Source organism: Chrysochloris asiatica, unplaced genomic scaffold (assembly GCF_000296735.1).
Source record: "Chrysochloris asiatica unplaced genomic scaffold, ChrAsi1.0 scaffold00013, whole genome shotgun sequence".
Taxonomy (NCBI): Eukaryota; Metazoa; Chordata; class Mammalia; order Afrosoricida; family Chrysochloridae; genus Chrysochloris; species Chrysochloris asiatica.
In genome coordinates this window covers 14582587-14601124 of record NW_006408531.1, presented here as the reverse complement: position 1 = coordinate 14601124, position 18538 = coordinate 14582587, and the positions used below count along the sequence as shown (strand labels likewise).

At 41.4% G+C, this 18538-nt stretch overlaps 1 protein-coding gene across 1 annotated transcript in view; it reads right to left on the bottom strand.

Moving 5' to 3' along the window:
* Positions 1-18538, bottom strand: part of MAP7 (microtubule-associated protein 7) — a 208320-nt gene that overhangs the window by 81365 nt on the left and 108417 nt on the right. The window contains exon 3 of the mRNA XM_006834714.1: positions 8807-8884. Coding sequence (XP_006834777.1) covers positions 8807-8884 — 78 coding nt within the window. The remainder of the gene's footprint in view (positions 1-8806; positions 8885-18538) is intronic.

Genomic DNA, 18538 nt, shown 5'->3' with positions numbered 1-18538 from the left:
GTATTGCAAAGGCTCCACAAGAAGCCTCATTCACTGGGTACGCTGTAGCCCCATTTTAGGTATTCCAATCAGTCATAGGCAGAAGAGCGGACTTACAAGCCTTCTAGTGTGGTGTTTCTGACTATTCCTTTCTCTCCCTCTCCAGTGTCTACTCTGAGCTGCCTGGTCAGGGAAGCGCCGGAAGTCCTCTCCCAGAATATACTTCTTGAAAGAAAGACCAATGGTTATGGGATTGGTGCAGAATCACCTAGTGTTTCGTTCTGTTGTGCACAAGGTAGCTATGAGTTGGTACTGACTTGACCACACCTGCTACACTGCACAACACAGATAACTGTGTCCTGGGCAAGCTAGGTTGCCTCTGGTATCACTTCACTTCAATGAGCCTGTGATCAGACATCTTAGGCAGTTGTAGAGTCCCAGGTTCCCAGCGGAAGAGAGGGGAGAGCAGCACCTTCTTTTAATGCTGGTTAAAAAGGAGAGCTGATCTGAAGGACTTTTGAGCTAAGAAAGCAATACCACTCTAGCCCTCATCTTCAGGGCCAGACTCAAAGGAGCTTTTAGCCTGTACTAAGATAAACATCCTGGTATGCAGGATAAGCACTGGACTGCTAATCTCAAGGTTGGTGGTTCAAACCCACCAACCACTCCTTGGAAACTCTATATGGGGTGTCTATGAGTTGGAATGGACTCAGTGACATTTAATGTCAACATCAACAAAGTAAATGGAGTTGTGCTGAAGACAAGGCCTGTATTTGGAAACTGTTGCTTATGCACTTTCACTCCTAATGGAATGTGGAGGATCTCCCCTAGGTCCTCCCTATCGGACCAGGAAGCACAATCACTATTCCTTCTTTGCTGCCCCTTCCCGCTGCCATTGTGTTGATTCTGACTCCCAGCAACCCTGTACAGCGTTCCCAAGACTGTGAATGTTTATGGGAGCAGACAGCCTCACCTTCCTCCAGGGTTCCTGAGCTCATAAAAATTATGGCGCTGTAGGATAAGCACTAAAGTCCTACTGGAGCGCTGCAGGATCATGTTCTAGACTGCAAGGTCAGTTTCAACGGCAAGGTTGGCTGTTTAAACCCACCAGCCGCTCCTCAGAAACTCTATACAAGGTCGCAATGACTTGGAACCAACCCGAAAGCACTTAAAAACAGGATAAGCACTGGACTGCTAACTTCAAGGTTGGTAGTTCAAATGCATTATCTGCCCTTTGAAAATCCTATACAGGGTTGCTGTGAGTCAGAACTGACTTGATGGCACTCAACAACAAAAACAACAGTCCCATATAAAAAAGAACCTTGTTGCACATTGGTTAAGTACCTGGCTGCAAACCACAAGGTCAACAGTTAAACCTACCAACCACTCCACTGTAGAAAGATGTCGTAGTCTACTTCTGTAAGGAAGCCCTGGAAATCCTAAGGGGCCATTCTCTGTCCTATAGGTCACCATGGATTGGAATCAACGGAACAGCAGGCATTGAGCGTGATTTCATTTTTGGTTTAGTCCCAAATACCTGAGTAAGTATCTGTGAAATCAGGTGACTTGCTATCATCATCTTCATCACCATCTCCATGGCAAGATGTACTCAGCTCTTAGATATGCTGACACCAAGTGTTTTACAGCTATTATCCCCACAGTCACTATGAGGTAGACACTGCTATTAAGCTTATTTTATGATCAGACGTCTGAGACAGAGAGGAGTGAAGTAACCTGCCCTTTGTCTCACAACAATAAGTGGTGGAGCTGGAATTCTAAGTCCAGACAATCAGCCATTATGCTCAAAGGCACCATTTGATTCTCGAGCTTGAGACAAGCTGGTCATCTGAATGTGAAGATTTTGATTTTCTGATAGCACCACCTGCTTTTAAGACACTTTACTATTCCTTAGGGTTTAACATCTTGGTATCTTTAGTTTAAAAACAAAGTAAACTTTGGGGCAACAAAACTTGGCTGGTTAGTTACAATGATTCATTTTATGCCAGGGCTCCTGCTTCTGAGTTACCTCATCCGTCTTCAACAAGCATTTATTCTTCCCGGTCCTGAGCCTGACTCATGATACAGCTGCTCTGCTATATCCACATGCCTCCCACCAACACATTTCCGGACACCTTAGCTAAGATCACCCCCACGGCAGCCTGATGAGCTGCATGCACAGTGGTCTCTGGGAGACCCAGATGCCAAGACTGACCATTCACTTCATTTTCTCCATTAGACATTTGGATTAGAAAAATAGAAAAACTGCTCCCCACATATCTTTTTTTTTTTTTTTTTTTAGAACAGCATCAGAAGCAATGACTGCCTGAATGAAACCACCTGCAGTGGGAAATGAGGAGGAGAAGCACTTCCAACGCTTATCTGGCACAGCATCACTCATTGCTTACTAATGAATCCTGCTTTCCATAAGCTGACAACACACTGAGATGAGGGAGGCAAAAAAAGGCAGAGAAGAAAGTTACTACCAGGAGCAAAGCAGGTTTGGTGAAATTATCCAGAGAAAAATTTGTCAAAAAATCAATATAACTGAAGTTGGGCAAACGTTAAATGTTAAAATCCTCTTGATAGCATATTGTTCTCTCTAAAATATTAGGGTACGTTTGATGAATAAACTACAGAGTTAAAGAACTGAGTGACTTCAAAGCAATAGTTTTGATTTTAGCTATAGAGCTCAATATATTGACTGAAACAAATGACAGATTAATTAAATTTTATTAGCTATAGAGCTCAATATATTAACTGAAACAAATGACAGATTAATTAAATTTTATTAGCTCAATTGTTTTCTTGGTGACCTATCCCAGTCAATCCTATAATTCTTTAAGTTTTTTTGTGATTTTAGAGAACCCAGGAAGGTCCCAAGGCTTATCCATCTAAGACATCTGTTCTCATTAAGAGATTAAATAAGTAAGAACTACTCTTATTCAACATTTCTAACTTAATCAGTAGCATCTTCCAAAAGGGAAACCCAGTATATCCCCCATAGTCAAGGACTATGCATTCTTCAAGTGTTCTGGTGAATTCTTCCTTGCCAACATATTGTAGAGCTATTAATTTATAACATATATGGACAACAACCATTGTTTAATGCCCAACTATTTTACAAATTATCTGTGTGCTTTTTCATCTACCTGAGAAAATGGCTATGGATAAGAATTTGAGAGTGTTAAACTTACCTGGTGTGGCATTCTAGGATCAGCACTGGACTGCTAACCGAAAGGCCTTGACAGCACTTAACAACGACAACCTGTCCTTATATAGAGTCAGCTGCTTGTTGTCAAGAGCTGTCGTGTTGGTTCCAACTCATCTCTCCAAGGAGCGGCTGGTGGGTATTAGCTGACAATTTTGTAGTATCTTAACTGAATTAAAATACACCCACTGCATTCATCTCCATTTATAATAAAATGCATCTACGAGGTGGTTCCCATGATTAGGAATTAACTGAGTAAGGCCTGGAGTATGAAGATAGCAGTGTCAAGAGAAATGAAAGCATGACTGAGCTTCTGTTAAGGGTGACAGAAAACTAGCAAGCCCAGTGCAAACGATTGATTGCACAACACAGTGGATGTAATTAATGTCAGTGAGCTGGACATGTAAAAAATATTTAAATAGCAAATGCTTTGTTATACATACACTTAATTTTCTAAAAGTCAGGGGGAAAAAAGTATGGATCTGAACTAGACTTCATGACTAAATGGACTTGGGGACAAGAGGAGCATGTCAACTTTCACTTATAAATGGGGATACATGGTTGAAGCCCCAGACAGAGGACTAGGCTGAGTCCAGGCTGGCCACTGGTAGCTACAAGCTGGTCAGTGAAAACAGGAGAGATGGGGACTACTCGATATGCAGGGTTGGCTCAGCCAAGGAAAAGAGAAAGCTTTGTTCTGCAAAAGATGCAATGGCTAAGGACCAGTAGTCAGAACAGAGACTGAAGTATCAAAAAAGGGCTGAAAGGATTCATTTCTCGGGTCCAAAAATAAACTGTACAACTGATTGTTGTTAAATGTCATCGAGTCAGTTCTGACTCATAGAGACCCTGTTATTGCTGTTATTGTTGTTAAGTGCCGTCGAGTTGGTTCCAACCTATAGCAACCCTGTATAGGGTTTCCGAGGAGCAGCTGGTGAGCTTGAACCGCCTACCTTGCAGCTCAAACTGACTTAGTGACCCTCTAGGACACAGAAATTACCAGAAAGAGTCAGCTTTGGAGGCAGGAAAAGGAGGAGGAGGAGAAGGAGAAGGAACAGCAGCAGGAGAGGAAAAGCAGAATGTTTTGGTTATACAGAAATTGAGCTTCAGATAGTACAGAAAATATCATTGCCTAACGAGTACCTGGAAATATGGATCCTTATCAACAACAACAAAAACAAGAGAATTGGAGAGGTGGACCCATGAGGACAAAAGATATTATTTGTCCCCTCTTGGGGGTGGATAGGGGAGAGCTTAGAAGAAAGTGGTTGAAAGAGATGCATTAGTCAAGAGAGGAATTTAGAGAAATGTCTGAATGTCAGATGGAATGGAGTGGTTAAAGAGACTCCTTCATGTAGGAAGCTGTTAAGAAAAACCAGGTGTTCAGAGAATATGTGCCCAACCAAACTGACAGAGGAGTCCTGGTGTGGCGCAGTGGGTTAATATGTCAGACTGCAAAGCCCTCTGAACTGCAAGGTTGGTGGTTCAAGCTCACCAGCTGCTCTTCGGAAACCCTATACAGGGTTGCTGTGGGTCGGAACTGACTCAACGGCACTTAACAACAACAACAACAACAACAACAAACTGACAGAACAGTCCCATACGTTAACAGTTATGCCTGGTTTTAGACAGTAAATTGAAGGATGATGTAGGAAGAGCAGGCCTTCTGACATAATCCTACCATGCAAGCATTAAAGTATGACTCAGAGACACAACTCACAGAAAGTTGTTAATTGGCCCTTCCCATTTGCAAAACAGCCCAAACATGCCACCCACACCAAAACAATCCGACCTTTATTTTCTTTGTGTACCTTGCTTTTTAAAAAATGTATGGATTAAAAAAAACTTTAATGCTTTCAACATTAATTTCAAGCCACATATAACATAATAACCAATTTTGCTGTTTACAATTTTATTGGCCAATCCAACAAACTTTGCTTTGCTGAAATTTATGAAAAATTTCCCCATTCTTTTTATATGAAAGGCTTTAAAATAAAAATCCCTGTTGATATTGCCAACTTCTTATTGTTTGTCATTTAGGCACAGTCCAAAGATCTCCTAGTAGGTGACAGCCATGGGTTTTTTGGTTTGTTTTTAAGTATTCCATGATTGTTATCATTTCTGTCAAAGAGTTTATCAATAGCTGGTCAAATGTGACTTGTGATTTTTTTTGTTTTTTAATTACTAAAGAGTCTTTAAAAATTATCCTTATATTCTCTGACACAGCCTAAATTAGATGACACACTTTAGATGACTCTTACAAATGTACACATGTATAAAGCCGCATGTATATTTGTTGTTATTTAGTGCTTTCAAGCAGGTTCTAATTCATAGTGCCCCTGCATAGGGTTTCTGAGGAGTTGTTAGTATGTTTGAACTGCCAACCTTGGGGATAACAGCCCAGTGCTTATCCAACAGTGCCACACGAGGGTTTATTTAAATGCTATATATATATTTTTAGACCTAGGAAGATAAGATTTAAGGGAACCTCTCAAGGCTTAGTTCCTACTATGATGATTTAAAAGGAAAAAAGCAAAATACACTGCTTTAAAGCTAAAAAGAAATGGGGAAAAATTAAAATGTCAGAATTTCATTAAAATTATGATTACCAGGAAGAGAGAAGAAATAATAGCAGAATTAAGAAAAATGATGATATTTAATATGGTAGGGGGCAGGAAGAAACAGAAAAACTATATACTGGCTCACCAAAAAGTGAAAGTTATGATAATTGGGTAATGTAACATTTTAAAAACTCCTCTGACCCATTAAATAATCTGAAGTGCACACTGGGTCTCCTCGCCAATGCTTTTTGCATCATTCCTCCACAGTCCTCCCTGGATAAAGCCTCTTCATCTTCCAGGAAGCAGACTGGGTGGCCCCTGACCCTGTCAGGCTGGGTTCCACAGGCTCTCCAGGCCCTGTCACATCATAGCGTAGTACAAACATCACACTGTGCTATAGTAGCTGTCTGCTTATCTGCCTCCCTGCTAGACTGCAGCTAGCCCTAGAACACTGGATCCCAGCATTATTCATCTTTCTATCATGTTCTAAACACAATACCAGAAAATAAGGTAAGTTTTTTGTTGTATAGGGTTTCTAAGGAGCAGCTGGTGGGTTTGAACCACTGACCTTGTGGTTAGCAGTCCAGTCCAGTTCAGTTGTAGCATATAAATTAATTAGTTATGTTCTGAAACCAAACACTGTCCCATCCATATAAACTGAAATATGAGGCAATCCACCAAAAAGTAGCCACTCAACACCAATCATACTACAGGATAACTTTTAGAGAGTTGTCTGAGCCAATTGTTGAGCTAAGCTCAACAAGAAGCCTGAGAAGTATAATCACTTTTATTTGACTAGCATGTTCATGCTTTCCATGCAACACTGCTATTACCTGACTTTGAAAGGTAAAGAAACTCAAACAGGACGGTATAAGTTAATATGTAAAAGCTAATTTATAAGAGGTTCAAACCATAAAGGAATGGTGAATATGTAAAAGCTAATTTATAAGAGGTTCAAACCATAAAGGAATGGTGATCCTACAGAGACATGTCCGTTCAAGCAGACATGATTGACACGGTAGCACTAAGGAGATATCCAACAGGCTGGTGCGAACATTCACTCTTGGTTAGATCTGACAGTAGAGTGTGAATGACAGCCAGCAGAACAGTGGCCAGTGTCTTCCTGCTTCTCAGCTAGACCTTTTCCTGCTTCAGCAGACCTGCTTTCCCTTCTCTTGCTCAGTTCAGGTCCCCGTGTCAAACCCATCTTGACTATGGAACAATGGGCACTGATGACCGCAGGCAGGGCTGCAGACTGAGTGGTACAGGAGAGGGGATGGCCTGCGGGGGTACACATAGCCAAACTTTCCATGAATTTACCTGCCTGCAGGGAACTTCAGGCCTGGGTAGATACTGGGCACAGAGAAGGCTCACTTCTAACAAGTTAGTAAAATTTGTAAACACCTCAACAATGGCCAACAGATAAAAATTAACATAAAATGATCCCCTACAGCAAAAGAAGGGGCAGAAATAGGTCTGGTTCAAACAGTGTGCATGTTTGTCAACAAATGTTTGATAACCAGTTTAGTTCTGCATACCACTCAATTCCACAGATTTCAGTTCTGGAATTAGGAAAATCAAAGGGATGGGATATAGGTCCTAGGCTTCCCATATGAAACATTGGCTCTTACAAAATGCAGACGCTTTACAAGAGTTATAGGTCACCTGCTGGAAAGATTTTTCAGCAACCTAAGCCAGTCATAAAGGAGCTCTGGTAGCATAGTGGTTATAAGTCAGGCTGCCAACCTCAGGGTCAGCAGTTCGAAACTACCAGCTGCTCCCCGGGAGAAAGATGAGGTGTTCTGCTCCCATAAAGATTTATAGCCTCGGAAACCCTGTGCAGGGTCGCTATGAGTCGGAACTGACTCCACGGCACTCAACAACAAACCACTCTTAATTTAAAAATACCTAGACACTCTGGAAACACTCAGACAAGCTGACAGGCCATTTGTTTCATCTTTTCGAGGTAGATAAAGGGAGTCTCTTCTTTTAGCAACTCTGCGTAAGTGAGCACCAACGTAAAGGTGGAGTGAGCAACAGAGTCCTGGCTCAATGTCCTAGAAGACAAGGCTTGTTCAGCTTCTGAGCACTTTGACCTCTGCTTCTCACATCCAGCTCTCCAGGTTATTAGAGTACAAAGTCTGTAGTTGCTAACCTTCCACAAGGTATTAGGAAATACAAGAAAAATGGAACATCTGCATACAAGGTCTTATGTATTTCTTGACATTGTTCCAGTAGCATCATCTAGAAATTCTATAGCAGCATTAATATCTAACATGGTGGTGGTAACTACCCTAGTAATACAGCATCTCATAGGCTTCCACAAAGAAAGAACCGTATGCTCACTGGCCCTCTATTATTCAAGCTGTAAAGTGTAATCTCCAGACAATCTAGCCCTTCATTAGTATAAACACATATTGTTGTTTTTAAGTGCCACTGAATCAGTTCCAACTCACAGTGATCCTGCATAGGGTTTCCCAAGTTATAAATCTTTGTGGGAGCAGAAAGCCTCATCTTTTTCTGGTGGAGTGGCTGGTAGGCTTAAACGGCTGACCTTGTGGTTCTCAGTCCAGTGCTTATCACACAGAGCTACCACACTCCCCATATACATAAACAAGTTGCTCTAGGAACTCATTAAATTGTGATTACAATGCACAAAGAAGCAAAAATGACTTATCAAAAATTTGTTGACAAGTATTGCTACTCAAAATTTAGCCATATGCATATGTTGCTGTTGTTAAGTACCGTTGCGTTGGTTCCGACCCATAGCGACCCTGTATAGGGTTTCCAAGGAGCAGATGGTGAGCTTGAACCACTGACCTTGCAGTTCAAATGACCTTGCAGTCTGATGCATTAGCTCATATGCTTATATCAGGTACTAAACTCTGCTTCTCAACAAACCTGCTGCAGACACTACTATCAAACTCATAAAGGCACACAGAACATAGTTAATGCAGTGATGGCCATTTGCTCAATGTTAAATATCCATCATCCTACTGGGGAAAACCCAAAATTTCCACAATGGTGTTCCTCAGTGATCAAACACAAGTGCAGATACCTAGCTGCTTTTCCCGTTCCTCACGTCGCTCCCGGGCCAACCGCTGCCGGTCATCAACTCGTAGCACAGGCGGGGGGTCTGAAAAATGACAGGAAAGCATAAGAGAAGGAGTGGTGTTTTAGTTTTGAAATACAATGACACAGACTGATAAATACTGAACATTACTACATGCCTTACATAAGATGATAGCACAAGTGATACACTTTATTTCTGTAACTTTCTGAACATTTGCAAGTTTATTTTTCTGTCATTTAAAAACATGAAGTCATTAAACCATTGCTGTTGAGTTGGTAAAAAAAAAAAAATTACATTAGCTGTAGCCTTTTGGCTATTTTCATCAAACGCTTGTAAAAGATGATTTGTACTTTAAAAAGTCTGGGTCTTAACATGTAGCATCCTCAGTAAACGCAGTTCTACTAGACAGAAGTTCACCAGTTGGGGGTTGGACACACAAGAGCTTTAGTTCCTGCTCTGTCTCCGTAAATTGTCCCAGTTACTTAACCATTTCTCTAAGTCTCAAGCTACGATGTGGATTTATTTTGTAAAATGAGTTTAAGAATGGAACCTATTTAACATCATTGTAAGAATTAAATATAATAATGCTAATAAAAGTGTTAGTATAAAATCAAAAAACCAAACCCACTGCCACTAAGTAGATTCCAACTTTGACCCTGTAGGACAAAGAAGAACTACTCTTAGGGTTTCCGACACTATATAAATCTTTATAGGAGCACAGAGCCTCATCTTTCTCCCATAGAGAGGTCAGCAGGTTTGAATCACCGACACTGTGGTCAGCAGTCCAACAGCTAACCCACTGCACTACCAGGGGTGCTTTGGGGGTTGTTGGTAGTGTGCTGTGGAGTAGGTCCTGACTCATAGTGACCCTGTATAGTGTTTCTAAGGCCGTAAATCTTTATGGGAGCAGAAAGCCTCATCTTTCTCCTGCGGAACAACTGATAGATTCAAACTTTGACCTGTGGTTAGCAGCCCAATGAGTAACCCATTATGCTATGGAGGCACCTTTAGTACATGATTGTTGTTAAGCACCATCGAGTCGGTTCTGCCTCAGAGTGACCCTGTATAGGATTTCCAAGGAGCAGCTGGTGGGTTTGAACTGCTGACCATTTGGTTCACAGTCCAGTCCTGATCCTACTTTAGTTCCTGCTCTGTCTCCAGTGCCACATCAGGAGTCCTACTACATGATGTTTTTATTGTTAAGTGTCATTGAGTCGATTCCGACTCATAGTGGCCCTATATAATAGGGTTTCCGAGGAGCAGCTTGTGAGCCTGAACCACCAACTCTGTGGTTCAAACTGACTTTGAAGTCCAGCGCAATAACTGTATAGCCTTACCAGGCCTCCTAGTACATGTTGTTGTTAAGTGCCATTGAGTTGGTTCCAACCCATAGAGACACTGTACAGGGTTTCCAAGGAGCAGCTAGTGAGCTTGAATTGCTGACCTTGCAGTTCAAACGACTTTGCAGTCTGATGCATTAACCCATAGGCCACACCAGGAGTCCTAGTACAGCGTTGTTGTTGTTAAGTGCCGTCGAGTCGATTCCGACCCATAGTGACACTGTATAAGGTTTCCAAGGAGTGACTGGTGAGCTTGAACCGCTGACCTTGCGATTCAAACGACTTAGTACATGGTTTGGTTGGTTGGTTGGTTATGTGCCGTGGAGTTGGTGCCGACTAACAGCGACCCTTTTGTACATGGTTGTTGTTGTAAGTCCCTGTAAATAAATCCATTCACTGAACACATACTTACTGAACAGCTACTATATGACAAGCACAGATCTATACATTGAAGAGGCAGCAGTAAAGAAGAAAAACAATCCCCCCCACCCCCCAAAAAAAAAAAAATTTTTTTGCCCTCACAGACTACATTTTACTAGGGAACAGTTTAACAATAGGACAAATAAGTAAAATATAGAACATGAAAAAAAGGAAAAAATAGGTGGTATAAGAAACAGATAAATGCAAAGAACAGATTAATAAGGGTGACTGTGGACTGTTAGGAAGAGGGTGTTTAACCGTGTAGATATTCCAGGATGGGAGGAAGCATGTGCAAAGGTCCGGAGGTCAGTGATGACCTACTATGTTCAATAAGCCCTGGGAGACTCAAGTGGCAGGAGCAGAGTGAGATCTGTAAGTGATGAGGACAGACACAGAAGGGCCTGGGCCTAGAGTAAGTTGTTCATGCTGAGAATTTTGGATTTTCCTCCAAAAGAATCCAGAGGTTGCTGGAGCATTTCCATAAGAGAATTATGTTAAGAGGCTCACTATATACAAGCAAAGTAATAATGATGGTTATGGATTAAATTGTGTCCCCCTGTAAGATCAGTACTGGACAATGAACTGCAAGGTCAGTAGTTCAAACCCACCAGCTACTCCTCGGAAACCCTATATACAGTTACTATGTGAGTCAGAACTGACTCAATGGCAATTAACAACAACAACACCTGTGGCAGGAGCCCAGGTGGTGCTGTAGGATAAATACTGGTCTGCTAACAAGGTCAGATTTCTGCTCTTGTAAAGATTGACAGCGTTGGAAACTCTCTATACAGGGTTGCTAGCAGTGTGAACACACTCCATGGTAGTGAGGTTCAGGTTTTAGAGTTTTGATGCATTTAGTGATTCCATTTGGGAATGGGTTGTCTTTGTGATGCTAATGAGATAGGATTAATGTAGGTGGTGTCTATATACCACCTACATTATAAAAAAGGGGCTGATTATGGAAACAGAAGAGGAGGAAGATATTCAAGTCACATGAAGATCACCCAAGAGTCTAGAAGAGACAAGCAGCATTCCCCAGAGCGGACACAGAGAGAGAGAGAGAGAGTCCCCTGGAGCTAGAGCCCTGAATTTGACTAGTAGACTCGGAAATTGTGAAAAAATAAGTTTGTTTGTTAAAGCCATCCACTTGGGGTATTTATGATTTATCAGCACTAGGTAACTCAGACAATGATGATGACGATAATTACAGTTCAAATAAGATTTATTTTCCCTCTCCTAACCTGATGTCCTGCTGTGCATAAGGTTGCTATGAGTCGGTACCAAGTCGACGGCACCTAACAACAACAACGTGATGTCAGATTTTTCACATGTGGTGCTGTAGGATAAAGCACTGATGGCAAGCCCAGTTTGAACTCACCAGCTGCTCCTCAGAAACCCCATGCAGGGTGGGTCTCTATGCATCTGAACTCAACAACATGTTCAAACTAGAAACCTACTGTAATAGTATTTTAGAAACAAAGGTAGTAGTGCTTGTATCCCAAATGCCATGGAGTTTGTACATTTACGTGAAATAAAAACTGTACAAATGCGCACTGTTATTGTTGCGTGCTGTTGAGTCAGTTCAACCTTGTATAGGGTTTCTGAGAAGTGACTGGTGGGTGTGAACCGACGACCTCATGGTTAGCAGTCTAGTGCTCATCCTACAGCATCACCCCAGGAGCCTGTATAAATCTGACAGTGAGGCTCATGATCAAAATCTACGTTAGTTGCAATTCATAGCAACCCTATGTACAACAGAATGAAATGCCGCCCAGTCTTAGGGCATCCTCACAATCACTGCTAGGCTTGAGCCCACTGTTACGTCCACTGTGTCACTCCGTCTTACAAATGCAGTGACAATCCTTCCTTTTCACTAACTCTCTTGTTTGCCTAGCATGATGTCCTTCTCCAGGGATCAGTCCCTCATGACAATATGCCCAAAGTACATGAGACGAAGTCGTGCCATCATCGCTTCTATGGAGCATTCTGGTTTGCACTTTCTCCATGATAGATCTGTTAAGTTTTTCTGGCAGTTCCTGGTATATTCAATATTCTTGGACAACACCATAATTTAAATGCATCAATCTTTGGTTTTTCTTTTTCACTGTCCAGCTTTCTCACACACATGAAATGACTGACTATACCATGGCTTGGGTCAAGCTTAATGGAGTCATCAAAATGACATTTTTGTTTTTAAAGATTTTAATGTGAGCATGACTAGGTGATGATATTTTATATGTTTTATTTGCTCTGAAGTATGATCAAAGGTGACTGTACAATATACAATAGAGAAAGGTCAGCAAAAACTGACAAGGCAAAGGAACACTGGGAAGAGCACAAGAGTTAGAGGTGACAGAGGCAAATCGTATGGTATAAAGGACCCTGCAATAACAGTAATAAAAATAATGTGTAAATGAGTGGGAATATAGATGACATCCAAGCAGCACACGTGTAAGAAGGTGAATATAGAATGGTTTCACAGGATAGCTCTGCATGTGTATTTACGTATGCTGAAAATATGTCCATGAATATAGTAGAGCATACAAGGGGCAAGTTATGATAACTTCTTAATCATAACCAAACACCCTGAGGGAATGAGTCACTCAGCCAGGGGCTTAGAACCACAGTCTCAGAGGCATCAAAGTCAAATGGCACAAGAGAATCCACAAAGATCATGTTCTACATCCTACTTTGGTGAGTAGCAATTGGGGTCTTTAGAGCTTGTGAGTGGACATTTAAGGTGTTACTGTTGGTGTCTCTTGATCTACAGCAAAAAAGAGTGAAGATAATCCAAGACACAAGGAAATAATGAGCTCAAAGGGTTAATGGACAATGTGACCCTCAGCCTCCACTACCCTGAGACCAGAAGGACCGCTACATAGGGCCCAGCTACCACTACTGACCTCTCTGAATGGTATCATATTAGAAAGTCCTGAATAAAGTGGGAGTAAAAATGTGGAACAAAACTCAAAATCATAAAAAAGACCAAGCTCATTGGCTGGACAGACTGGAGGACTTTCTGAAGCTACAGTGATCTTGAAGTCACCCTCCAAGCCTGGATCTGAACTCACCTCCTTAGCTGAACTTTCGGTCAAATCATGTTGTTGTTGTTGTTGTTGTTAGGAGCCATCAAGTTGGTACTGACTCATAGCGACCCTATGCAAACCACAGACAGGTCTATAATACAATGAGGACTCCTGGTGCGGTGCTGGCGGATCAGCACTGGGCTGTGAACCACAAGGCTGATAGTTCAAACTCACCAGTTGCTCCTTGAAAACCCTATATGGGGCCGAAATGAGTCGGAACTGACTGGATGCTACTTAACAACAACAACGATAATAAAGTCAACAATTTAACACCAGGGTGGTGCATACACTGAGATCAAAAGGCACCACTGGCCCAGAGACAGAGTTTAGAAGCTGGGAAGTAAGAGGAAAGCAGAACAAACGGAAACAGGAAACAGGGAGGAAGGGGGATGAGTGATAGAATACTGTGGGAACTACAGTCAATGGCATAACACAAAATGTGTTCAAACAACTGATTTGTTCTGCACACTTTCACCCAAATTACAATAAGAAGTTGCTGTGCCGTTGTTGTGTGACATTGAGTTGGTTCCAACTCATAATGACCCTGTACAGAGCTTCCAACAGTGGCTTGTGGGTTTGAGTTGCTGACCTGACAGTTAGCAGTCCAGTGCTTATCCTACAACACCACACTAGGGTTCAGTAAAAAGTTAAAACAAAATGGTATGGCTTAAAATGAAAACAACAACAACAACAACTTACTTGCTAGCTAGCTTGCATTCATGCTGATTATTTTTAAGATTGACAAATCATTCTGACGTTCCAAATAATTTTTTTTTTTTTTAAATGTAGGAAAATATGGTTCCTGATCGCATAATGCTTTAATTCTAAAACAGGAAAATCGGCATGTGGGTCCCTTTAGGCATTTTATGAAGGGCCAGCTGCAGGGAGTTTCTGCTGTCATTTCTCTTTGGTGAAAGGAAATGATAAGTCATGGCAAAGATGTATATACACTACAACACAAAGATATCAATTCATCACTATAAACGAGGTCAGTTCTGAAATGATCATCAGTCTACAGCCAAACCACCATGAACATGCCTGTTGTAGACAGAAATTATCAACACTACTCACTAGGAAGTAAAGTATGAGTACCTTTCGCGAATTGCTCCCCCTCCCCCCACATTATGTGACAGCTTGGTGGGCCCATGAGTCTCAGTAGTTTGGCAGTTATGTGATGAGCCCCCCTAATGAGGTTTGATGAGACAAGCCAATAAGAAGACTAAAGGTGGGACTGTTGTTGTTTGTGTGTGTTGTTAAATCAGTTCCTATCCACAGTGACCCTGTATAGGGCTTCTGACAGAGGCTGGCAGGGTTGAACTGCTGACCTTGCCATTAGCAGTCCAGTGCTTATACTACAGCTCCCACCAGGTGGGCTAAACCAACCTCAATCCTACCAGGACCCTGATCAGATGTAGGGGAAATTCCCAAGGGTGTGGTATGCAACACCTTTTATCTTCTTGTTTTGATATGTGTGACAGAGTTGGCTCTGACTCATGGGAACCCTGGATAGGGTTTCTGAAGAGTGGCTGATGGATCTGAACCACCAACCTTGAGGTTAGCAGTTTAGTGCTTATCCTACGGTGCCACACCAGGACTAGATAAAATGAAACAGCCATGAGAAGAGAAAAAAGGACCTGCTGCCACCAAGAAAGAAGAGCCAAGAGTAGAGCGAGTCCATTGGGCCTGGGGTCCCTGCACTCCTAGGTCCTGGGAATGGCTGATGTCAGACACAAGGAGATCTCCATGGAATGATGGCTCTACAGAGGCTGAAAGGAGGCAAGGACCTTTCCCAGAGCCAGTATTCTGGATTCCAACTTCTAGCCATCTAGTTTGTGAGAGAATACATTTGTTTGTTAAAGCCATCCACTTTTGACATTTCAGTTACAGCAGCACTAGAGAACTAAGACAGTACCACATTCCTCCTATATTAATATAAGATGCCCAGATTGTGATATGCTAGATGATTGTGGGTGGTTTAGAAATCTGACACTAAAAATGTTGCATTACAGAATAAAAAAGTTATTCAGTGTACATCCCATCTTCATTCTTATGATTACATCAATAAGTAAACCACTTTGGTGCTAGAAAGTCGTGGAGGGAGGGCAGAGACAGAGGCTTGTCTCTTGTGTTCACTGCTATATTTCCAATGTCTAGGACTACGCCTGGCAGAAAGGAGACTACTCAATAAGTACTTGCTGAATGGATGGATGAATGAGTCTGAGCAAATGATATCAGGTAACCTTCAAAGCCTTTAAATTCCCATTAATATGCATCAGTGGTTATTATTGTTTGTTGTTGTTATTGTTAGGTGTTGTTGAGTTCCGACTCAAAGTGACCCTATGCACAACAGAACAAAACACTGCTGGGTCCAGTACTAGCTTCATAATTGTTGTTAATTTGAGCCCTCTGCTATTGCCACAGTGTCAATCCATCTGCTGGGGGAGGGGGAAGTCTTCCTTTTTCATTGATTGTCCACTTTACCAAGCATTATGTCCTTCTCTAGCAACTTGCCCCTCCTGATAACATGTTTGAAATATGAGAGATGAAGTCTTGCTATCCTGGCTTCTAAGAGCCAAGGAGCATTCTGGCTGTATTTCTTGCAACACAGATTTGTTTGTTCTTCTGGCAGTACACAGTACTTCCAACACCATAATTCAAGTGCATCAATTCTGCTATGGTCTTCCTTATTCACTGTCCAACTTTCATATGCATATGAGGCAATTGAAAGTAGCATGGCTTGGGTCAAGGGCACCTTATCCCTCAAAATGTTATCTTTGCTCTTTAACACTTTAAAGGGGTCTCTTGCAGCAGATTTGCCTAATATAATATGTTGTTTGATTTTTTGACTACTGCTTCCATGAGTATTATGAATCCAAGCAAAATGACATCTGACAATTTCAATCTTTTCTCCATTTATCATGATGTTATTTATTGATCCAACTGTGAGGATTTATGTTTTCTTCAAATTCAGATGCAATCCACACTGAAGGCTGCAGTCTTTGATCTTCATCAGTAAGTATTATAAGTCCTCTTCGTTTTCAGCAAGCAAGGCTGTATCATTTAAATATTGCAGGTTGTCAACGAGTCTTCCTCCAATCCTGACTCCATGTTCTGCATATAATCTAGATTATTTGCTCAGCATACAGAATGACTGAGTAGGGTGAAAGGGTACACATCTTTTCTGATTTTAAACCATCTAGTAATCCCTTGTTCTGTTTTAACAACTACCTCTTGGTCAATGTACAGGTTCCTTATGAACATAATTAGGTGTTCTGGACTACCCATTCTTTGCAATGTTATCCACAGTTTTTTACATGATACACACAGTCGAAAGCCTTTACACAGTCAATAAAGCCCAAGTAAACATTGTTCTGGTTTTCTCGACTTTCAGCCAAGAACCACCTGACATGAGCAATGATATCCCTTATTCCATATCCTCTTCTGAATCTGGCTTGAATTTATGGCAGTTCTCTGTCCATGGACTGTTGCAACCATTTCTGAATTATCTTAAGAAGTTTAAATATTAACAAAGTAAAATTTAATTTTAATAACTAAGAACTATGTAAATTTCTCATTAAAGATAGCTTTTCCAAAAGGAAAAGATGCAGCTGAATAATTTCAAATAAACAGTGCATTTATTCCAATTCTGTCTTTCCACTTCCACACCCACATCACTTTTCCCTGAAACAAAATTTAGGCAGAGAAAATGATTTACTATTAGATGCATTCAACTTTGTTTATCAATGGAGTTAATGTCCTTAGAATTAAATTAAGTTACTAATTCTTGGGAGAAAAAAGTTTGAAAAGAAATATTATTTTGGTCTAAGTCAACTTGTAGCTGGACTCTGCATTCACCCTCTTCTCTATGGTGATGAAACAGCTGGTACCCACCCAAATGGAGGCATTTCCAGAGGGGAAAGGGGGTGCTGTTACCATTGTGTCTGGAGTTCACACATACACCTGAACTGTCCTGGTGTCATTCAAGAGTGACATCTAAGGATGAGGGATGTCAATCACACTGACAAGGCTTTTGCAAAAATTCACTTACAGATGAATAATTACTATTTATGTAAGAAAAACATGGTAGCGTACTGGTTTCGAGTTGGGCTACTAACCTCAAGCTCAGCAGTTTGAAAATAACAGCCATTCTGTGGGAGAAAGGTGAGGCTTTCTGCTCCCATAGAGATTTACAGCCTCAGAAATCCTACACAGGGTCACTGTGAGTCAGAATTGACTCCACAGCACATAACCAACCAAACAACTTCTTGAACCAAATGAACAAAAATTATGTCACTGACTGATACATGTGAAGAGTTTTCAAATGTCAGATGTTTTGTTATGTTCATATTTCCCCAAATAAAATAAATGTACAACGTCGGTTTGAACTGTAAGGTCGGCAGTTCAGACTCACCAGCTGCTCCTCGGAAACCCTAAAGCAGGATCGCTATGAGTTGGAACCAACTCAATGACACTTGACAACACCGACAAGCTTTGACAAAGTAAATATACTAAGAATCTGAATGTGCACAGGTGTTTTCTAAATTAAAAGTGTACTCTGGAGTATCAGGAAGCAAATGAGTGAAGAGAATCTGGGTAAAATTTACTGGGCTAAAAGGAACCCTGCCACCACTCATCTGTCAGTCGTACTGTGGTGGCTTGTGTGTTGCTGTGATTCTGAGGGTTATACCACTGGTATTTTAAATACCAGCAGGGTCACCCATGGTGGACAGGTTTCAGATGAGCTTCCAGACGAAAACAGACTAGGAAGGAAGAGCGACGAACTACTTCCGAATATTTAGTCACTGAACACCTTACGAATAGCAGAGTAACACTGTCAGATATAGTGCCAGAAAATGAGCCCCTCAGGTTGG